At 35.3% G+C, this 24,689-nt stretch overlaps 1 protein-coding gene across 1 annotated transcript in view; it reads right to left on the reverse strand.

The window, feature by feature from the left end:
- Positions 1–24,689, reverse strand: part of TINAG (tubulointerstitial nephritis antigen) — an 83,598-nt gene that overhangs the window by 25,654 nt on the left and 33,255 nt on the right. Inside the window, exons 6-9 of the mRNA XM_019457449.2 lie at positions 23,519–23,669; positions 21,263–21,443; positions 19,533–19,578; positions 16,292–16,418 (exon numbers count right to left, since the gene is read on the reverse strand). Coding sequence (XP_019312994.1) covers positions 16,292–16,418; positions 19,533–19,578; positions 21,263–21,443; positions 23,519–23,669 — 505 coding nt within the window. The remainder of the gene's footprint in view (positions 1–16,291; positions 16,419–19,532; positions 19,579–21,262; positions 21,444–23,518; positions 23,670–24,689) is intronic.

Here is a 24,689-nt window from a genome sequence, read left to right on the forward strand (position 1 = left end):
GTAGGGCTTAAACTCAAGACCCTGAGATCAAGAATTGTATGCTCTACAGGCTGAGCCAGTCAGGCACCCCTAACCAAAACTTTTAAAACTCAGGATAGAAAGATGCTTCCTGGCTTTAAAAACAAAAACAAAACAAAACAAAACAAAACAAAACAAAACAAAACAAAAAACCCTGATCTTTATTCAAGAACCAACACATAAAGATTTAACTTCAGAAGTATTTAATTTAAAGGAAATAAAAAATGGCGAGTCCTCTATCCAAGCTAGAGAGTTCTCGAAATCCTGGACAATTTAATACACATGAAATAAGCTTTTTTTTTTGAGTCAGTTTGATGTGCACAATAGAATACTTTCTGTATCTATCAGTACACCAAAGCTAATTTCCTTTCCAAATTTCACTAGTTTTCTCTATTACCTAATATCTTTTTTTTCACATGAAAATCAAGGGTTTTTAACTGTTATTCAAAAAATGTAAATCCATGTTCTGCCCAGGTTTCCCCCAAGAAAATCAAGGAATAGTATTTAATCAAATGTCTTTGCTAGAACCCAAGAAACCTCCAATTATATTTCTAACACATAAAAGATATTTTACCTAATTTTCTCTAAAACTTTTGTATCTTTTAGGAAAGTAAAGGTATTTATAGAAACCAAGTAGTATCACTGAAGCTAATATTTTCAATGAAATTCATCCAAATTTTGGAAAACATCAAATTGCACAATGTAATTCCACATTCCATTCCCCAGCAAAATTCATTCTGAAGTCAATTACCAAGTAGCAATTGGGAGGGGCCTGGGTGGCCCAGTGGGTTAAGCCTCCAGCTCTCAATTTTGGCTGAGGTCATAATCTCACAGTTTGTGAGATCAAGCCCCATGTTGGGATTCTCTTGCTCTCCCTCTGTCTCTGCCCCTTTCCTGCTCACATTCTCTCTCTCTCTCTCAAAAAAAAAAAAAATAAATAATAAAATAAAATAAATAAATAATAAACAAATAAACTTTAAAAAGAAATAGCAATCGTGGCTTTGCTTGAGAAATCTTGAAATAAACTTGTGCAATGTTATAACTATATTATAATGCATAAACTTAACATTTTTGAAAGCATTAGAAAAGGAACATTGAGTCAATTTTTAAAGAATTTTTTAGACGATTTCACTTTTTTATTACGTGCATGATGGTTTTATTTTCCATATAATCAGGTAAATTTCTCAGATGAGAAGTTCATCTTTCATTCACAAGGGAGGAATCTGAATAACATAATTTGAGAGTATCATTTAAAGATTTTAACCTATTTCAGGGGTGCCTGGGTGGCTCAGTTGGTTAAGCGTCTGACTTCAGCTCAGGTCATGATCTCACAGCTGGTGAGTTTGAGCCCTGCGTCAGGCTAAAGCCTGCTGCTGACAGCTTAGAGCCTGCAGCCTGCTTTGGATTCTGTGTCTTTCTCTCTTTCTGCCCCTCCCCTGCTCCTTCTCTGTCTCTCTCTGTCTGTCAAAAATAAATAAACATTAAGAAAATTTTTTAATAAAAATATAAAAATTTTAACCTATTTCAAAATGTTATAGATTTGGGGCAAAGTATAGCAAATTTAAAAAGTCATTACAATATATATATATCCATTTACAAATATAGCCCAAATGATTCCTACTTTTGATATTATTCACTAATAGTAGTTAACATTTATTAAATGCTTTCAGATACCAAGTGTACAAATACTGCATCCACGTCTCATTTATTCCTCACAAACACCCTTTTATCCTCAGCTTCTAAAAGGCTAAATAGAGCTAAACAAATGTCAGTCCTATGATTCAGATGTGCCTGACTTCAACACACATACTCTTAACACTATGCTGTGTCCCAGTAGTTTATCAAAGAAGATTAGTATTGAAGTGGCTTGAACTTAGGGTTGGTTCTGCAGCTAACCAGCATGTAATCTCTGGAAAATCTATATCCCTATGTCCTCTTCTTTTACATTAGGTTATTTTGTATATAAAATCCATGGTCTTTTGTAGATCTTAGATGGACAAAATATTTTAAGTTTGGAAATTAGTAAATTCTTTAGTCAGTTTAATCAAATTATTATTTTAACATTTCTTTCATTTTTAACTTTACGTACTATTGAAATACTTAAGGGGCGCCTGAGTGGCTCAGTCAGTTTAGCATCTGACTCCTAATATTGGCTCAGGTCATGATCTCATGGTTCATGAGTTAGAGCCTGCACTGGGCTTTGTGCTGATAGCACGGAGCCTGCTTGGGATTCTCTCTTTCCCTCTCTCTCTATGTCCTTCCCCCACTTGCATGCTCTCTCTCTCTCTCTTTCTGTCTCTCTCTCGCTCCCCCTCTCCTTTTCCCTCTCCTTCTCTTTCAAAATAAACTTTTAATAAATAAATAATTCAACCTGGGGAATAGAAGTGAAATAGAATAACAGCTTAGCAGCCAAACAGCCTCATCTCTGAAAGTTGCATTTATGAAATATATGAAAATCCCAGGATATATAGAAGAGAAAAAAGGAATATTATAAAAACAAAATTCTTGAAGAATAGCATTTCCCTAAAGAAAAATAAATACAGGGTTCTTAATAATAGCCTTTAAAAAGTAAAAACAAGCAAACCTATGCTATATTCTTTATAAATAAAACAAGTTCTAATTTAAGATGCTCTGAGGTTTTTTTTTTATCTCATTGGAAAAAATAAACAGGAAAAATAACTGGGCAAATATTGAAAAAATGAGATCAATGAAGCAATGCAAACACCATCTGGTATTAAAATAAACTGGTAGATGTTGAATAATAGAAGGTGAGTATTTTGAACAGCACAACCTATAAAAGCAATTTATATAAGAATTTGATAAGCAATAAAAATACATTATAAAGAGTAAAGAAGAAGTGGGTAGTTCATTACATGGCCTTGATATTTTTAGCTCAGAGTTTGGAGGATAAAAAATTAAATCGTCACCATACATCATTTACCTAAATATCTTTCAGGTATGTTTTTCACTTAATTAATTTAAAAATATTTTTTTTTAATTTTTTTTCTTTTACATTTATTTATTTTTTGAGAGACATAGAGAGACGGAGCACAAGTTGGGGAGGGGCAAAGAAAGAAGGAGACACAGAATCCGAAGCAGACTCCAGGCTCTGAGCTGTCAGCACAGAGCCTGAGGCGGGGCTGAAACTCACAAACCCGTGAGATCATGACCTGAGCTGAAGTCGGACGCCCAACCGACTGAGCCACCCAGGCGCCCCTAAAAATAAAACTTTAAAGGGGTAGAATAAAAGCTAAAAGTATTGTCCAGGTCAAAACCATTAAATATAAATTTCTAAAAGCCAACAATAAACCTGAGTTTAGTCAATAATGTAAAAGGATCGATGCTTTCAATGCATGACGAGCTCATACACATTCAGATTTTTAAAAATTAAGACTATTAGAAAAAATGAATAAGGGGCAAGAGGAAAGAGTTCACAGGGAAATGCAAAAGAATAATTTATTTATTCACTTTTATTTTAGGGTCATTTCCTACTTTGCTCCTCACTTGTGCTATCTCCAAAGAACCTGCATCCCCCTGGGTGAGGCTCTCTTCCTCTGTGCTCCTCTATACTTTCCTGTTCCATTCATTTCAGAACCAATGCACTTACAGGTGCATAACCAATAACTTATGGTTACAGGAATGTCTCCACCACTAGACTGTAAACACTTGAAGGTCAGCCAAGTGTATGTATGTATTTCCTAGAGCTCAGCTTGGCCATAGAGTGCAAAGAAAGAAAGATTACTTTTCCTTTTTAAACCCTATTTTAAATCCCATTGAAATCCCATTTCTTTTCTCTGGCATTGCTGCTCTCAATTCTATCTCATCTCAGAGTAGAATGACTCAGAACTAGGATGCTAAACTGAACTGTTTGTAAATGTGAAAGACTTATCTTGGTCTCTGTATTGGGAACACCATTTCACAGGATATGGGGTGTAGAGATGTCACATAGACACTTTTGGGAAATTTTATTGTAAAGGAAGCAATGTTGCTGAAACTGAAAAGACACGTAAATTAACATAGAGATAATGGTGGAATGTGAAACAAACTCAGAAGGTGAAGCAGTCAGAGCCAGGCTGGGCTTCTTGGGATAAGTAAGAAACCTTATGATTTTTTTTTCTAAAGTTTATTTTTATTTATTTTGAGGGTGAGAGAGAGAACAAGCAGGGGAGGGTAGAGGAGAAGGAGACAGCCAAAATCCCAAGGAGGCTCCGTGCTGTCAGCATAGAGCCAGACGTGGACCTCGAATCCATGGACCATGAGATCATGAACTAAGCTGAAATCAAGAGTTGGATGCTTAACCAACTGAGCCGCCCAGGTGCCCCAAGAAAATTTATGGTTAAATAGAATGCCCCTCTCATTTGGCTACATTTTAGTCTTATATTTTTACTGGAATCCTCCTTGTTCTACACTCAACCCATATTAAAGTCCTTCCAATTCCTTAAATATTCTCACTGTGAGATTATGCATTTGCTACCTACTTTTCCTGAAACATGATCTTCCCTTCCCATATACTTTTAGTAACCCCCACTTGCTCTACAGAAGGAGCTACCTCTTCCAGGGAGTCTTCTCTGGCCTCTGAATTGGGAGCTATGAGCCTTCCTATATGATGCACATCCTCACTACTCAATATAAATTCCTATCCTATTTCCAACTCTACACTTAAGACACTGTGTGTTAGCACCTGCTTCTCTCTCCTCTCTCTTTCTCTCTCAATTTACTTGAGGACAGGGCAGTATATAATTGGTATTTGTATTCTTAATGCCGTTAACACGGCACCTGACACATATTACAGACTTAAAAAAAGTTTCTTGTTGAAAAATCAAGCAGAAGTCTTTATGTACAGATTAAATATGTGTGGTCAAAGTAAGTGAGGTTAGGAAAAAAAGATACATTTATTTTTATCCTAAGAAAATTTTTAGTAATGGGGCACCTGGCTGGCTCAGTCAGTAGACCATGAGACTCTTGATATTGGGGTTTTAAGTTCGAGCCTCACATTGGGTGTAGAGATTACTAAAAAAAATACTAACTTAAAAAAAGAGAGAAGTTTTAGTAAAATAAAATATAGCAATTGCTTCAGAAAACCTATGTGGTAAAAATACATCGAATGAATCTTGACACTGGACTTTCCTTGTAGTATTGGTAGGATATTCTTATTGAAGCCAAAAGGAACTGAAAGTTTTGTTTTGTTTTGTTTTGTTTTGTTTTAACATTCTGTCTCTGACTTCTGGTAGAATAGAATAATAATTCTCATCTCATAAAGATTTTTAAGTATGAGGGTTATGCAATAGTACTACTTTAGTGATTATGGGTAAAGTTGGTACCAAATACATGGATTAATTTATTCAATATGAAGCAATGATTCTCAAAATTTTTCAATGAATATTTTCTAAAAACAGAACACAAAATCACAGAGGGTCTGGCAGATGTGGACGACATCAGCTCTCCACAAACTCAGAATTTGTGCCTTTGGTTTTTTCTTTTCTTTAAGATTTATGAAAATTTGGAATTCTATTCCAAAATATAACTCTATTTATTCTGATATTAAAATGTTCCTGTCAATTTTTTTACAGTCTTCAGCCACTTTTGCAGTCAAGGGGAGCCATGTGAATGAGTTCTAGCCAAAGAAGCGTGAATGAAGTGATAAGTGTCAATACTAAGCCAAGGCTTTAAGTAAATATAAGAAGCCCTCCTCGTGTTCTTCGTTTTCCATCAGCTATTTGAATAAGATCACATGTGACCCTAAGAGATGGCAGAGTGACAACGTGTAGAGAGCTTGGGCCCCAAGACCATGTGGAAGAGAGCTACACAGAAACTGGGATCACCCGTCTTGAACTATTATGTGAACAAGAAATTTTAAACATCTATTTGTTGCAACAACTACTGTTATTCGAACCAGTAGCCCCCCCCACCAAAAAAAAAAAAACAAACAAACAAACAAAAAAGAACTAAGCATTTGGCAGTTCAAAGATATCCTAACCCCCAAATGAAATGTTTTTTTTGTCTATACTAATTATCACATATTTATTTGGATTTTTGAAATAAGTGCTGTTGAAATGTTCTTTCAACTGTCTTAGACTTTGCCATGCATTAAAAACCTCTAATTAAAACATCTGCTCAGAATTTCTCAATTTGCCATAGGTTAAAGCAAGAAAATTCAGGCTTAATATTTAGTTTTTATTCAGAAAGGAAGAGGCAAAAAAAAATAAAAAAGGAAGGATGAATGGGGAAAAACGAGTGGTGGCCCCCCTAAAGCTATGTCAAATAATTTGTAATAGCACTAAATAATGCTCATGGAATCCTTATTATTTATGATATGCATAGAATATATGGAAAAATGCTCACAGAATCTTGTTATTTATGATATGTATAGAAAATATGGAAAAATATACTAGAAACCTCACTCTGAAACATTTTTATACTTTCCTATATGGCAAATATCTTTGACTGGATGGAGGGATCAGTGGATGGACAGATATATATAAATCAAAGGCTTATTACTACAAAGTAGACAATCATTATTAACATAATTAGTCACCAACATAAAAATTATGACTTTTAATTACCCTTTAACACTGTATTCATAATCTGTAAAATATTATTGCCTTACTATTACATGGTAACAGTTTTTCTCATAAATAATGATTTAAAAATCTAAAAGAATAAATTAGAGAATCATAAAAATCACTGAAATTAAAATCATCATGACCTCTCATCCCGATTTTTCTATTTTCTCCAAGTCCATCAACCCTCCCTTTTCATCGGTCTTAAGTCTTCTGCCGTTTGACCCATACTTAGGTCAATACTCATACCTAAATCCCTTGTTTTTTTCTGACTCTTCATTCATTATACTCATCTGGAAAACTGCCCATACTGAATGAATTCAACTACCTGTTTCTCCCTGCAAACACTTAGCTGACTACAACTGCAGAAAACATACACGAGAGGGCTGAAGGGTACCATTATCAATGTGTAGTGATTTCTTCAGGTTCCTCTGGGCAACTGCTTCTCCTAAACATTTAGAAGACCATTGCCATATATCACCATTCTATACCTCAAATGTCTGATAATGTGACCCTCCTACCACCTCTTCCCTCTACAGATAACCTTACCTTCTACATCCTGAAGATAAATAAAAAATTTAGAAAGGATACTTTTATAGGAATTTTGCTCAATTTACCACTATCTTAAACGTTAAAACAGTTTCATCTAACTTCAGATTCTCTGCCTTCTTTCCTCATATAAGAGGGTTGCCACCCAGTCTCTTTCTAAGACCAATCTCTTCACTTACTCTGGATTCGAATTCTTACAGCTTTATAGCTTTCTTGGATATATTTAAACAAACAAACAAACAAACAAACAAACAAACAAAAGGATTAAAAAATGTGCTGGCCTCTCCTTTTCTTTCTTTGTAGACGCATCATTTTCTAGCCAGTCATTAAATATTGGATTTTCCCATGGTGTAATCTTAATCAATCTTTGCTTTTTTTCTTATTCTGTTTAGTCCCATCCATCTTTAAACCTTATCTCTCCTATGACATTGAGATCAGTATATCTGCTTCTCTGATGCCTATCTGCATATTTATATCTTAAAGACACCTCAAAATCATCAGGCCCAATAGTGAACTCCTTCCTCATCTCACTCTCCGTGTTCTGTTACAAAACTATCACACCTTCCATCTTTTCTCCCTAAATCCCTCTTTTTTTTCTTAATTTCTTAATATTTGTTTATTTTTCAGAGAGAGAGAGACAGAGTGTGAGCAGGAGAGGGGCAGAGAGAGAGGGTGACACAGAATTCAAAGCAGATTCCAGGCTCTGAGCTGTCAGCACAGAGCCCCCAATGCAGGGCTCAAACTCTCGGACCATGACTCGGATCATGACTCTCGGGTCATGAGATCATGACCTGAGCCGAGGTCAGACACTTAACCAACTGAGCCACCCAGACGTCCCTTTCTTTAAGTATTTCTTGATCCATTCATGTCTCTTCAACTCCTCCACCATCTTATCAAGTCCAGACTGAAATCTTTAAAAAAATACAAAGAAAGATACCACCTTACTATTTAAAACACTTCAGTGACTTCCCACTGCTCAAGATCCTTAACCAAATTCTTAACATACTTGACTACATTCTGTAAAGTGGGCTACAAATCCCTGCCTTCTGCGACTCAGCAAACATGATGCTCTTTGTATTTATATAACATTTTGCATATTTCTGAATGTAGAGCCTTTTTACAAGTTGCCCCTTAGCCTGGATCTATTCAGCCCATACATCTCAGTTCATACATTTCTGCCTCAGGGACATTTCTCAGATCTTCAAGTCTATTTCAAGCATTGTAAGTTCTCTTACCACTCTCTACCCTGTCTTTGTAAAATCTATCATATGGGTTTTTCTTTAATATCTGGTTGTAGTGTGAAGACAAGGAGTGTTTGTTTTTTAGTTTTTCTCACCATGTGTCCTATTCAGCACAGAATCAGGAACAACAATATTTATTGACTATATAGAAACAAGAAATTTAGAAAGCATTCTATTTGTACCCAGTTTAAGTCATATAATGAATTTGCATTAAAGTTTACAGACAGCTCTGACTTGATTTTTTTTGATGATTCACTCAAACCAGATGTCTTCACAGTTATGTATGGGAGATATGCCCAATTTCTATCATTTTGCCTAATTTCTTACACGTTCAATTTAATTTAAAAAAATTTGAAGTTATCATTGACAATCTACTCACAAACCACCTTTGTTATTCTTCAATCTATTCTTCTTGGACTGTTGCTGTGTTTGCTTTTCTTCCAGCTACCATTTCACACTAGTTTGTTTCCTTTCTCTCTGGGTTACTATATAATATTTGTAAGTAAAAAAGTTGATATGACTTTTTAATTTAAGCATAATTAACAGAGTTACATTAGTTTCGGATGTACAGTATGATTCAACATTTCTATACATTACTCAGTGCTCATACACTAAGTGTATTCTCAATCCCCTTTATCTATATCACCTGTCCCACGCCAAGCTCTCCTCTGGTAACCACCAGTTTGTTCCCTGTATTTCAGAGTTTGGTTCTTGTTTGTCTGTTTCCTTTTTTTCTTTCTTAAATTCCACATATGAGTGAAACCATATGGTATTTCTCTTTCTCTGTCTGACTTACTTCACTTAGTGTTTTACCCCTAAGATCCATCCAAGTTGTTACAAATGAGAAGACCTCAAAAAACAAAAACAAAAACAAAAATCAATGACACCAAATACACACACACACACACACACACACACACACACAATGTTTAGCACCAAAACACTTTTTTTTTTTTTTGCCTAATAGCTAAATGTCAATTAGTAGACTATAAGTTTAATGAGGTTCAGGATCTGTGTCTACTGATATATCACTAGCACATAAAACAATTCTTAGAACATTCAGATAATCAATAAATATTTGTTGAATAAATGAACTTTCACCTAAGACATTATTGAACAATGGCAAAATACATCCTAGAATTATTTTATCCTTCTCTTTTGGTGACATATAGACCATTGTATCTTCATGAAAATTCTTTCCCATAGCAGGATGACAATATGAGGAAAAGTCAATGTTTATCCCAATAATTTCCTTTAATTTTCTAAAGTTTATAACTCCTGGATATTTTTAAAATTTTAGTTCTAGTAGTGATTCTTGAGATCATATGTAAATGTGTTAACTACACTACTTTATCAACCTCTGACTGAGGGATTAAAGAAAGCTCAGGACCTTTGATAGACAGAGACATAAGATACTGTAATGATATGTAGATGTGGAATAAGATCATAATATAAAGAACATTGGCCACGATAAAAAAATCTCAAATACTACACACACACACACACACACACACCCCACATTTTAACACCTCTAAAGTTGAAATACATCTAACAATCAGTGGGTTTCTTAGTTTAAGTGGTAATATTTTCTTCTTCGTATTGGTGTATAAATAATGCCATATCTCAAAACACATGGCATTTTTTTTTCAATTAAATCCTTTTACAACATAGTATCCATAATGGGGGTGAACAAATGTTTCGGAAAGGGAGGAGAGAGGAGTTAAATAAGATTATAAGGAGCAAAGGAAGGCATTACAAGTGTTTTTCTACCTACCACAATTCTGTGTTTATATGTATGGAAATACATAGCTTTTATTACCATATGCTAAAGTCAATCATGAATATGTCTACTTCATTCCTTAAACTCCTTAAGAGCAGGACTATGTGTTAATCCTCCTTGTATTCCCTAGAGCTGGGCACTTGATAGAAGTTGAAATTCATTTGTTCAAGTAAGTTAAATCTAATAGCTTTGTCTTCTACAGAAAGGGCAGCAAATAGAATTTGTTGTGATAAATTTGTAAGGTACTTCATAGGAGAATATTAAGCTCTCTGATAAGGAACATTAACTTACTTGGGCTATTTGATTACTCTCTAATTCACTGATGCATTAATTTTCTGAATGCAGTAATTACCGTCAGGAATTACTAATGGAGAAATGAATTAAAATCTACTGCTCCAGGGCACCTAACAATGCCCCGGTGACCTGAAATATTTCCGAAAAATAAACATATTCTCCAAAAGCAATTTGCCTACAGGAAGAATAAGCCTTGCTAATTGCCACACATGTGAGGGAAATTTACAAAGGTCTCCATTTCCTAGGAGTTTATAAAAGTGAACACATTACTGCAACTGACATACTGAACATGGAAGATACACAAACAGTGTCTGTGTAATTAAATATAAACACATTTATATCTTGTTCAACCCCAGCATGAATGAATTTAAGAGTAGAGTGAAGAAAACATGACCAGCATGGCTAAATAGGGAGTACAGATGATAAGTCATCAGCTCCAATAAATCAACAAAGGCTCTGCATCAATGTTGGCATTTTCAGAGTTCTCTAAATGAGAATAAACATCATTTCAATCACCAAATATGTGCTAGGAAAATTTTTCCAAATCAAGAACATTACTAGAAAAGACAAAAATTAATAATGAAAATACATAGGAAAGGGAGGTTTTGAAGGAATATGACTTTCAAACTAAAGGCAAACGGAATTCAAGCAAAGCTGAATTTCTAGTTATAGTGGAAGTGCAAAGGCATTTGTATGTCATTTGCCTTCCTGAAAACTCATACATCAATTAGGAATGAAAAAACAAAGTAGACAAAATAGACTTTTAAATATCAGTACCTACTTTCTATCTTTAGTGAGCCAAAGAGCTATAATCCCAAATAGCAATTTTGAGTAATAATGAAAAGTACATTTTGTTCTGTACCCAAACTAGAGTAGATACTGAGTAACAACCCTTGCCACTACTCTCCCGTTCGTCTCCAGACCTTCACAAGTACATTTTCCCCTTAAAAGTATGCCAGGCAGTCCAGAAATACCTCTCAAGATCTTTATAATGAGGGCCATGAGCAGGCCATGGAGATCACATTTCAGTCCCTTCCCACTAGACCCATGGAAAGTCAGCTCAACAAGAAATCACACTGGAAGCTCAATGGGCTGCTGAAGTCCTGGGCAAACCGCCAGAGACAATGGTTGAAAGATGGAGCCAGATGAAACAAAAATAAAGGCAAAGAGTAGCATATGGCAGCAAAGATATTCACAAGGGATTTATTCTGAGTCCCACCAAACTCTCTGGGCTGTGGACTAAGGACAGAGTTGATCTGACGAGCGTGGGCCCAAGAATCACAAACTTCAGGTTAAAGCAGAGGAGTGCCTCAGCTCGTTCCTGCAACTTCCCCTCACTCTATTTCTCAACAAAGACCTGCTTCATTTAAAGATGAGGCCTGAACAAGAACTAACGTTGAACATATGGTAAAAATATTCATTCTTTGGATAGGAAAAGCATTAAATGCATGATGGGTCAGCAGGGGATTAGGTGGTTTGACAACATTGATGAATAATATAGGCACCTCCTCTCACAGAGTTTCATGAAAGGGGAGACAGAGATCACAATGAACATCAAAAGCTGGTTAAGTTAAATAGTAGGTGAGAAAGTGATCATTGTTATTAAAAAAATAAATACATTAGGGAAAGGGTATCAGAAGTGCTAGAGGAGAGGGCAGGTAGCAACAATGAATAGGACAGTCAGGAAGCCACACTGAGAGGATGAGATCTAAGCAAAGAGTAGATGGTGACATGGAAACGATAGAAAGCATTTTAGGCAGAGGGAGAGAGATGGGGTGTGGATTCCTGAAACATTAAAGGATACGAGATCAGGAAGAACAAGATACAGATTAACAGAAATTGAGACCAGAAAGTTGAGGGGGGTGTTGGCAGGCAGATGGGGGAGTCCTCAGATCAGGTAGACCTTTGTAAAGACCTTGGCTTTTACTCTGTGGGAACTGAGAAAATTACAGAGTTTTGAGAAATGGAGTGACAAGATCTAATGTTCTAAAAGGAACATTTCTCTGTTGAGAATAGACTATTGAGGGCAAAGGTAAGTGCAGGAAGACCCATGTATAAGATAATGAGTAATGGTGGTTCAGGCAAGGGTGGGGGTAGTTCAGACAATGAAAATTGGTTGGGTTCTAGATGTAAGTTGGAAGAGCCAACAGAGTTTCTGAAATTTGAAGTGAGTTGCAAGGAAAGGAATAAAAGATAATTTCAAGGGTTCCAAAATTTCCAGCCAGAGCATATGGAAAGATGTCATTGTCATCAGTAGATGACAGATGACGATAGATGATAGATACTGTTCAGAAAGTAGAAAGGGGAAGATTGGGAGTTCAGTATTGGAAGGGCTGAATTTGAATCATTTATTAGGAATCTAGGTGGGGGTGTCAAGTAGACCATGGAATGTATGAATCTGGAGTTCAGGAAAGAGATCTGGACTGGAGAGAAAAAAAGGGAAAATTGCTTCTGCATATTGTTGAATAGTGGAGAGGGCCTGGGGTCTACAATACAGCAAGAGGGATTGAGGTAGGAGCATTATCTATGTAAGAAGTGGGAAGAAAGAGTGGAAGGAAAGCTATGCGGGTGTGTGGTATCTGTGATACTGGGGGTTGTTCTCGGATTGCTTTAATCTTTTTGGTGAAATAGAATTCAGGGTTATGGGCTAAGAACACAAGGATGTAGGAATTGGGAATTCAAGAAAAAAGGAAAAGTTTTGAGATAATCAACCGAAGGGAGGGGCAATAGACAGAACAGGAATCCAGAATATGATTGTCTGGTAGTATTAAATAACAAAATACCTGATACAAATTAAATTCAAGGACAGAAAAGCCATCATAAAAAATATGTGTTTATCATTGATTCTATTAACATACAACAAAGTTTAAACAACCATTAATAGTATGATTTCAGAGCAGAATGTAAATTCTATAATCCTGTAATATGTAAAAATAATAAGACTACTAATAAATATAAGATGTACGAGAGCAAGAGAGATGGGGAGAAGTATAAGAATGATAAATTTCCTGGGTGCCTGGGTGGCTTAGTCGGTTAGACGTCCAACTTTTGATTTTGGCTCACATCACGATCTCACGGTTCATGAGATTGAACCCTATGGCAGGCTCTGTACTAAACATGGAGCCTGCTTAGGATTCTCTCCTTCTCTCCCCGCCTCTGCCCCTTTCCCCCAGGCGCGCTCTCTCTCTCTCTCTCTATCTCTCTCAAAAAAAAAAAAAAATGAAGAATTTCCTCATTTTGTTAATAACAGATATAATCCTAAATTGAAATGTGTAATTAAAAATGAATTATTGCTCCCATCTGTAATTCTCTTAACATATATTTTTTCTTAAGTGTAAATGGTTCTTTTAGGAACTAGCATTTCTTGTGTTGAAGTACCAAAAAGTCTCATTTCATTAAATTCAAGTAAAAGTAACCTGAATATTAGTATTTTTAATTTTTTAATGTTTATTTATTTTTGAGACAGAGACAGAGCATGAGCAGGGAAGAGGTAGAGAGACACAGAATCTGAAGCGCGGCTTGAACTCATGAGCTGTGAGATCATGACCTGAGCCAAAGTCTGATGCCCAACCAACTGATCCACCCAGGCACCCAGGCCCCTGAATATTAGTATTTTTAAGTGTCATTATCCTATATTGTCTATTTTTGTTTGTCTCTCTTTTCATCAACACAGAGAGAAACAGAGAATTACTTGACATGCTCCTCACCAAACGTTAATAGTGAGATTAATCTAATTTGGGAGGATTTTTTTTTACTGTCTTCTTTTTAGGTAATACATTTTTTATCATATATATACTGTATAATAATTTAATGAGCATGTATGCATTTTTTAAAAATTTTATTTTAGAGAGCCAACTAAAACACCCAGAAGCCCCTGTATTTTACCTTTTTTTAATGTTTATCTTTGAGAGAGAGAGCACAATTGGGGGAGGTGCAGAGAGAGGGGACAGAGGATCCAGAGTGGGCTCCATGCTGACAGCAGAGTCCAATGCGGGGCTCAAATTTACCAACCATGAGATCATGACCTGAGCCAAAGTCCGATGCTCAACCAACTGAGCCACCCAGTTGCCCCTATTTTTTAAGTGATACTTTTGAAAAAAATTAAGGCAAACACCCTGTTCCATATAACCTAAAATGTAGGGTAATCAGAAACTATCTTACCCTCAAAAGAGGAGCAGTGTTGAGTGACCAAAACTATACAGAATAATCTATTAAAATGGAAAAGCAAAACAGCCAGGATTTAAAGGGATACTGAGAAATGCATTCATATATGTTGCTAATGAATACTCTAGCAATGTTTCATTTGTCATAAAATTTTAAGAACTTCCCTATCTCATTTTCTTCTGATAGACACTTAATTATCTAGCCACCTCTCTCCCTCTGTGTATGTATGTGTGTGTGTGTGTGTGTGTGTGTGTGTGTGTGTACACATATACATATACATATACACACAACTAGGAGGAACATAAAAATATTCCAAACTCTCAAGAAAAGTTACCTCTGGATGGTGAAATTATCGTTACATTTTCCCCCAACTGTAGTTTCTCAATATCCTATATTAACATGAAATGCCATATATTTCAATTCTAATATACACATATTTTCACATCCCGGAAATCAAGACAAGTCATAAAATTAGTAGTAGCTTAGATTCAAAGAAATATGGTAATTTTGTAATTGAAATATAAGAGTATTTAAAATGAAGGAGAGATGACAAAGGGACATCACAGAAGATAACTTGTCTACAGTCCTTAGAGTTGACTCGGAATATTTGAAAGATCAGTAAGAAGGAGGTGGTGATTTGGTTGTAGCTCAGGTTGTTTTTGTGCAAGCTTAAACAAATTTAGAGAGGAAGAACATGTTCAACAGGAATAAAGTCATTTACTATGATGGCAAAATGAGAAACGTGAGGGTTTGGATGGAAATGAAAGAAAAAGACACAAAAACCTTTCCTATAGTATTTCATTTGAATTGGAGTGAGACATTAGGAGAAAGAGCTTAAAGATGGGGCAGAGTCAGAATGAGTTGGAGAAGACACTGGGGAAAGTGGCCTCAGATGACCACACTCTCCTTTTGACTAGGGTCCATTTGTGAAATTACTTACTCTTGAAACGCAACCAAATTTTGAAGTTATTTCTTGCCCTGGTGGAGATGAATATATTTTACTCTCAAACTGGTGAGTGTAATTTCTACAATTCTCACATAAATATAAAAAATAATTTTGGGGGTGCCTGGGTGGCTCAGTGGGTCAAGCATTCAACTCTTGATTGGGCCATGATCTCACAGTTTGCAAGTTTGAGCCCCATGTGGGGGTTCTGCACTGACAGTGCAGAGCCTGATTGAGATTCTCTCTGTCTCCCTTTCTCTCTTCCCCTCCTCCACGCTCTCTTTCCTTCTCTCTCTCTCTCTCTCAAAATAAGTAAATTAACTTAAAAAATAATTTTGTACTGAATTAAAGGTGACCCTATTCTTTCTGTTTAATCGTTACCATTTGTAATTCCATCTAAAACCATCTCCCCAAATTCTAATATACTTTGGATTTGTACCCTTCCTTTGCTTATGCCATATACAGAATTCATTCCAATAATATATTTTCCTTGCCCTTAAAACAGATCTTTAGAACACGCTCACAAGTGAGAGACAGGAAATGGTCATCTTTACCACCTGAGTGACCCCTTAATTGGACTTTAAAATAACAAGTAAATAGTGCCAAGGTTTGGATAATTTTTAATTTGTATGGAAACCTCTCATACCAAGGTGAATTCTGGTACCTGTATGCACTATATACACTTATTTTCAGTTTCATTTTCCAAAAGCATTAAATGAAGATTTTTAAGGAATTGTCTTACCCAGTGAGTTTGACGGCATGTGTCTGAAGCTTTCGATATTTTCCTGATTCTTCATTTGCTTTTTTGGTAATATGTCTATATATCCCTGTCTTATAGTGGAAGAAATCCTCATGGACTTGCATTATGGCTAAAATAAAACCCAACAAAATAAATGCAACAGTTTGACACAATTCTCTTTAAAAACCTCTAAAATTCTCACAGAACAATCAGTGGTTCAATTGCCATGAGAGTCTAAAGAAGAAACTTTGCAATTCAGCCTAATTTTCTTTCGTACTTAGTTTAATTGCTGCAGTATTTTTTTTTTTTGGTTCTCTTATAAAAACAGCTTTTAGCTATTTAGAATATTACTTAAGTACACATTCTACCTTTAAAACACCATCTATTCCTAATTGACAGAAGCACTATTACCAGGAATTGAGACCCTTGCAGGCAAGCCCCCCTACACTTGGCTAGTGATTGCTGTTTCTCCATGAACTTGGGGCTTCACCAGGAGCCTCTTAAAACTCCAATTAAGCTGGCAGTGAAGGGTGAACCCAGCAAACAGGGCTTAAAGTAATTGTCCTTAATCCCTGCAAGTAAATACAAACCTTTCCTTGGTGAGTTTGAATAAAAAGCAAACCCTTGGCAAAAGAATGCTCTGACAAGATTTCATCCTCCCGGCTCTGAAGAGCTAAGCCACTGTTGTATTTTTTTAGAAAGTAAGAGCTTATACTTGATAAAGCTCTCCTTCATTCCCTCGCTTAGATTACTTCTTTTCTGTATCACGCGCTGCTTTGTTGAATGGCTAGGATAATTTAGGGTGAAGGCGTTAAAGTTTTAGAAGACATGCACTGAAAATATTTTTAGTTGGGACTAGATAAGTATATGTTGATAGGTGCACAATGCTTGTCTATATTAGTTTGACATGCTTTTTAAATAAAATAAAAACTAAGGTCACAGGCATTTGATAGATCCTAAAATGAAACTTTAACTCCAAAGTCAAATATAACTTTTTAATGTTCCACCTTTTATTTCTTTTTTTAATGTTTCATACCTTTCCTGATGCTGTTTAAATATTCTCAAAAGCAGTTAACTCTTTTTTATCTGCTTTAAAATACTTTCCCATAGGATTTTAAGAATTTATGTAACTGTACTTAATGCAGATCTTTAGTTCTCTTTTCAGCACCTAAAATTACTTGCAATTCTATAGATTTTAGAGGGCTGCACACAGTATTATTTATTCAGCATTCTATTGCGTTTTACATTCTTTTGTAGTGAGAGAGGAGAAAATGAGGCAACATGTTGCATGTACAGCAAGATGAGTCAACCAGCATTTATCTAAATGTGAAGATACTGCCAGGGGTTTTTCCCTTCTAGAGAACCATTGACCCCTTCAGCTCTTCTCAACTCTGCCTAAGCACCATGAATAAAATATACACTTCACTGCTAAAAAAAAAGAGTGCCAAGCGAAGTAGCATGGGTGAGAGATCATGATCAACTTGAGGGTGGCTCCTTCCTTCAGACTTGATGAACCCATAAAGATATGACTGTATGTTACTGTAGTGCAATTCCACTTTGGGAAAACTGCAGCCAACTTTAGCACACAGAATTATAACAAGGTATGAGGGCAGGAAGGAGTCCACATTGATTCAGCTCTATCTTCCGCTCCTGACTCAGGCTGGCAGGAGGAAGGGTCTTGACAAACATTTGTTGAATGACTGTGGAATAATTTGGATTTCAACTTCACTGTTTTCAGATTTTTATTTTTGATTCTTACTTTTGATCATTTTTGATTCATATGTGAAATTCATGAACATTGACGTACTTGAGCCTTAAAAAACAAACCTAAGGTGTTCTCAATTTTAAAGAATTATGCTCCAAATTTCTTCTGACTGATTAAAAGAGAGAGAAACTGGAAACATTACTACAATGATCTGAAGATAAAGAGAGCTTAAATAACTTGCCCCAAATCATTTAAGGAGCAAAGGTCAAAGGTGGAATTTTGTATTCAGCCTTGAGTTCTAATGCCTGTGCTCCTTTTAAATTTGTCACAAGAACTCACCTTAATGAAGCATGCATGTAAATCATACATGAATCTCCCACTCTTATAACAGTCAATAAAAGTTACATAATTACAAGGAAAAACAATTCTCTTCATTCGTTTCACGTTTTGTGTAAGGTCTCAGGATTTTTCGACTTAAATTCAGGACATGTTTAGTGGAAGCTCTGGCTTCCCAATAAATGTTAAGTGGTGATAATGATCAGTAATAATTCTTCCAAAATAACTTTGAAACCCATGGTTCCTGCTAGATGTTGAACCAATACTAATTAGGTCAGCATTCAGGAAAACAAAAGCAGGTGCTGGCCAATAATTCCTTAAGTATATATCAAATGTTTTAATTTAACTTTGGTTAATTTAAATTTATTTGATTCATTCCACTGCACTGATAATACATTTTGGGCCCTTCATGTGTTCACAACCTGAAATTCCATTTTAGGCCTCACTAGGTTTGTCCTTCCATGCTTTTCCAGGCAATGTTTAGCACAGGGAACATGCTCTATAAACTTATCTTCATCCATTGCAGTGATGCAAAATGAAATAGATAAGCAGAGGAACTATGTCTCGGAGATGATATCTTAAAAATCAAAGTCAATATAAAGTCAGGGTATTATTTTCTTATTTACTGTTAATTTACTATCCCTAACACATTTACAAAATTGATCAAAACAGAAGGCATGTTATAAAACACAAAAGCACACTGGCTTCTTTGATTTCTTTTGACTTTATAGAAAAAGGAAAGTATTTATATTTTTTTCTACTGCTAATTCTTAATTTTTTTTTTCCAATCCATTACCTAACCCCTTTAACATGAAGATTGGAAAATTTCTAATACTTAATACTTAAATATGACTGAATAATTAAGTGAGCTCTGCCACTAAGCATTTCATGTTTGACTGCCTGTTTGCCTGTTTGGTCCATGATCCCTTTTGGAAAGACTTAGCAGACTTTCATCAAATGTGCCACTAGTATTTAGAAATTCAATTTATGAATGTGTCTATCTTCTTAAAATGAAATGGCAAATAATGAAGTCATTTGGTGAGCATATATCCTATAATTGCACTGATCTCAGAACTGTTGAAACTTTATGAACACTCTAAAAGTAAAAAATTTCTTTTATTTAGCTCCTTTTGCATGAAATAAAATGTAATGCTGTTTATTAAAGAAAGAAATAAGACACAACCATATCTCATCCAAGCTTACCTTGAACTGGTCCATTTTGCATGATTTCTTTCATTATCTCAGTTTCCTAGAAGGAGAAACATCATTGAACATCATTATTGTTATCAGAGCATACTAAACCTACTATTTGGTGTATAATGTTAGATATTATGTAATCAATTTAAGAATTCTACAATCCAGTGTGCCTTAACCACTTATAATTTACTCTTAATCATGGCTTGAAATACTCACATGTGAAATACCACTTTGATCAAGTTGCTAAAGACAAGATGCACCCATGTGTTTTACTGACTTTTACCAATAATATTTTCACCAATACTAATTTTTAATTGTTATTTGAAATAATAACTTTTGTGGTCACAAATAAGAAATAATTAATTAAAACCATGTTTTATCAGTTTATCCATTATTTTGATCACAGGAACAACCTCAGGTGATTGTTTAGTGAGGTACCTCAGTGTAGGTTAGTATATAAATATTTCTACATTGTTACTAAGTGCTGTGTAATGCAGCACCTAGTAAGAACGCAGGTCATTCATTTACTCTTTAATTCATTCATATATGCACATTGGTCACAGAGTATATACCAAAAACTGGAACAGAAACAAATATTGACCCTTTACTTGTCCTCAAGGGATTTACATTTTGGTGGAGTAGATGGAGAATAGCACAACTAATTGCATTATGATATAATAAGTTACATTACAGAGATAAGCACAAAGTTCCTAGGGGTGCAAATGAAAAGGGAAATTAATGTTATGTAGGAGTTAAGAAAAGTTCACAGAGAAGATGAAGTTTTGACCTGGGTCTTGACACATGTGTGGGCTTTTACCAGATGGAAACACGTGGAATACCCACTTGGGAGGTATGATCGTGTGGCTAAGAAGGAAGTATGAGAGAGCATGATGTATTTATGGAGTGGACAGTAATCCTATTTATCAAGAGCATTAGGAGCAGGTGTAGGGGTAGATGCTGGCAGGACAGAGTGTGTAAAGGATTCGGTCAGAACCGAATCATGGAAGACCTATATGCCATTATAAGAATACCGAACCGTAGGGTCGCCTGAATGGCTCAGACAGGTAAGGATCCGACTCTTGATTTCATCTCAGGTCATATCTGACGGTTCATGATATCTAGCCCCTCGTCAGGCTCTGCGCTGATGGTGCAGGAGCCTGCTTGGGATTCTCTCTCGGCACCTCTCCCACTCTCACTTTCTCGCTCTCTCAAAATAAATAAATAAATAAACTTTGTCTTAAAAAAAAAAAAAAAGAATACCAAACTTATTCTGCAAGTAACTAGAAGACACTGAAGGTTCAGATATTCTGAAAGTGAGCAAGTCTGGGTAAGACTGATATGATGGAGTTAAATTTGTCCAGGCTTTCAACATGAAAAACTAGAATCTAAGGGAGTCATGTTCCCATTTTGGCTGTACCTACTTCAATCATTTTGTGGAGTAAGGCAAAGGATTGATACAATGAGCTACTGCCACAAAAAAGTCACTGAAAAAAAGGTATGATTTAGCTCTTATTTGTCAAGTATGGAAATATATATCATATAATCATTAATGCTGCTAATATTACAAAGATCAGAAATCTGAGAGTCTTTAATGGACACTTTAAGAATATAAAAAATTATCCCTCCAAACATAGCATCATTTTAGAATATAATAGTTTTTAAATAGTTTTAATAACAGCAGAGCTATATATTTTTGAGAAAGTTAACCATTGTTAATTCTTGCCATTTAGACTTACATTGGAAGAGACTCTATATGGGGGAGAACATTGGTAGATCCTGTTTGATTTCTCAATGTTGTTGGGACATGGCTTTGTGGCATGCCGTTTTCCCCGCCCATCAGACCTACTCGCCATGGCACAACCATGATTGGTAGCATTTTGGTTCTTGAAAAGTGGATAGCATGCATGGGATACCAGTCTATGAGGAATAAGCAAAGAAGTGAAAGTAGTACTTAGGAAAATGCCCTAATATCGAATCTATGCACAAGTTTACTTAATTAAATATTTATAAATTTTCCAGAAGTTTCCTAAGTTACATGTGTAACTTTCAATGGGTTGATTAAATCTAATACACCAGTTCAATATATTACACTCTTCCCTGCTCCCTCATTTTTCTTCAAAAGTCTTGTTTCAACCTACTTTAATAAATAATTTATCTATGGTATAGAATTTCCTGAAAATGAAAAGTGACTGTCAATAAAATCTATGGTAATATTCATACAGGAAAGGCTTCTTCATTCTGAATATTTAGTTATAATGTAGAAGAGCCAAACTTGATATGAAAAAAACCAAGGATTTTATTATGTTGAGATGGGGTATTTTGATGAATTATGTAAGTTTCAGAGTTAAAGCTGTTTTGTTTCTGTTTTTGCTTTTACATTTTTATGAAGTTATAAACACCTTCTCATAAGATCTAAATTATGTTTATGTGGTTCATTTTGGGAGAAATACTATATACTAAGTAGAAAGTTATCAGATGCATACATTGTACAAAAGATAAAGAAAATAATTTTTATTTCTGATTTTGAAATTGAACATAGTAAAAAGCAAAAATTATTTGATACCAAAGCTATGTAATTTATTGAATATAGAAGAAGATCATAAGGAAAATAATAAAATTGCTTTTATACATATTTAGCTTGAATTAGCCATAGAAGTATCAAATATGATTGCTTCAAAAAAATTCAGTAGTGTTCAACAGAGTAAGAGAATGTGAGCAAGGAACATGATGAAAGTAAAGCTGTTAAAGAACGCTTAAAAAATTCTTGCATAATATGTATTACTTTGGGATAATAAGTGCCATGGATTGAATTGTGTCACCCCCAATTCATGTGTTAAAGCCCTAATTCTAAGGTGACGGTATTTGGAGGGGGCCTTTGGGAGATAACTAGCTTTAAATGAAGCAATGAGGTGGTGCCCTGACACTGGATTTAGTGCCCTTATAAGAAGAGGAAGAGATATTGGTGCTCTCTTTCTGCCATTTGAAGATGCAAAAAGGCAAGTTAGGAAGAGGTTTTCTCACCACGACTAGATAAGTTAATATCTTGATCTTGGACTTCTCAGCCTCCAGAACTGTGAGAAATAAATGGTTGTTGTTCAAGCTTCCCAGTCTATGGTATTTTGTTATGGTAACCTAAGCAGACCAATACAGTAAGATTTAGTTTGGTCTCAAAGTTCATTTATGTTTGGAAGCTTCTAAAGGGTGTTAATTTTTGCCACAGTGTAAAACAGAAGCCAATCAAGCACCACTGTACCAAAAGGTATCAGTCCAAGTTGTCCATTCGAAGCACCACCTTATTAAGCAACATGCATGAAAAATTTTTAAAGAAATTTATTGCCACCCATCAATATCTGACACCCACACTTTCATACTACCTGACTGGTCTAGAGCAAACCAAGAGCACTCAGTGGATGATACAAATACAGGTGAGCAATACAAATGTACACTACTCGTTATCAGCTGCAGTGTCCTTACCTTGATAACTTGGGTTTTAAATAGATTAGCCCTTGTGCAGCAGGTATCAGATTACATGAGATACATAAAAAACAACCTGCCTTTCCTCATTAAATGGGATGGTAACCCAACGATAAATTACTAATTTTATTCATTTCGTTCTTAATCTAATTTTTCCCTGGCATTATCCATCTACCTGGGTAAATGAAGACTCGGCAGAGGTATGAGCAATATCAACTACTCTATTCCCATGGGGACTCAGTAAAGCCATTTGGCTCAGAGCAACCAGGAGACAATGCTTCCTTGAATCCTTCTATTCATTTGGCCAGGAAATATATACATTCTTCACGTAATGGCTTCCAATAGCTTATAATCTTAGTAGACACCAAATACAGTGTATATTTAAATGTAATACAGGCATTTATATAGCTGTAGCACATATGTTTTTTGGTAAAATCTTAACATTCATTTGTTTCCTTCTTTTAACTCCAAACAGAACTCAGAAGAATACTACAAACATATGTTGGGCAGCTATTTACCCACGTTTTCTCAGGAACCACCAAGCCCTATCGATGCTTCCACTATTGCATCCGTGACGGTTCTTGGGACAGCAAGAGATCAAATTCTGAGGGGATAGATTAGCTGTGTATCGACCTTTGGACTGAATTGCTATTCGGTCAGCTGCCACACCTGTTTCAAACAGAATAGTGATTAATATTCAAAGGGCATATGACATTTTTAATAAGTTACATAGCCTTTTTTTTTAATCCTAGTCACCAGAGCTTCACATAATTTAAAATTAAGGCCAATGTCCTTAATATATCATGCATACCAGCAAAGTCAACAGGGTCATAATTTTGGTCATAATTTTTATCCAGTTGTGGTATTGCTCAATCGTCTTATCAAATTCAAAGACTTTTCTAGTTCCTTGTTCTTTTCTAGTTCGTTGTTCCTTTCATGTTCTATATACTTATGAATTTTTCATTAAGGAATCTTTCAAGTATAACTCCTTGAGGGCAAGAATCACATCTCAGTTACATTTCTATCTCCTGTATCTCATGTACAGTCATGGATAAATATATAACTTTTGAAATGAGTGAAACTAAACTGAGGAAATCAGAAAAGCTTATAGAAATATTAACTGGAAATTCATCCATATTAATATGATATATTGGAATGAATTGAATCCTTGGTTTTTAAACTGGTGTCTATGTTAACCACTTGGGAAACCATTCATAAACTAATCCATACTTATATAAATCTTATACAATATCTAAAAACTACAGAGCATAATTCACCTTATTTATACATGGTATAAATTTATATCAATATAAAATTCTCTAGCATGGTTGTGGCTAATCAGTTCATTCCTTTTCCCAACATATTACTGGCTGCCTGCTAGGTGATAGGCACTGAACTAAGTACTAGAAATTACAGTGATGAACAAAAATCATAATGATACCCTCATAGAATAATAGGCTAGGGAAATTAATCCACCATTGGATAAAATGATAATCCATTATCATTTCAATTATGTTACCTCGATAAACTAATAAGAATGACAAGATCATGAGAAAATTGGGATGGGTGCCATTTTGGTACAAATTTTTGTTGTTCTTGGATGGCTGGTATAGTTTGTTCTTGATATTTAAACTTACTTTTATTTAAAGGCAACAATGCCATAGGCTTTCTTCTATCCATCCAATGTTT

The sequence above is a fragment of the Panthera pardus genome, unplaced genomic scaffold, assembly GCF_024362965.1.
Source record: "Panthera pardus isolate Hobbes unplaced genomic scaffold, ASM2436296v1 HiC_scaffold_17, whole genome shotgun sequence".
Taxonomy (NCBI): domain Eukaryota; kingdom Metazoa; phylum Chordata; class Mammalia; order Carnivora; family Felidae; genus Panthera; species Panthera pardus.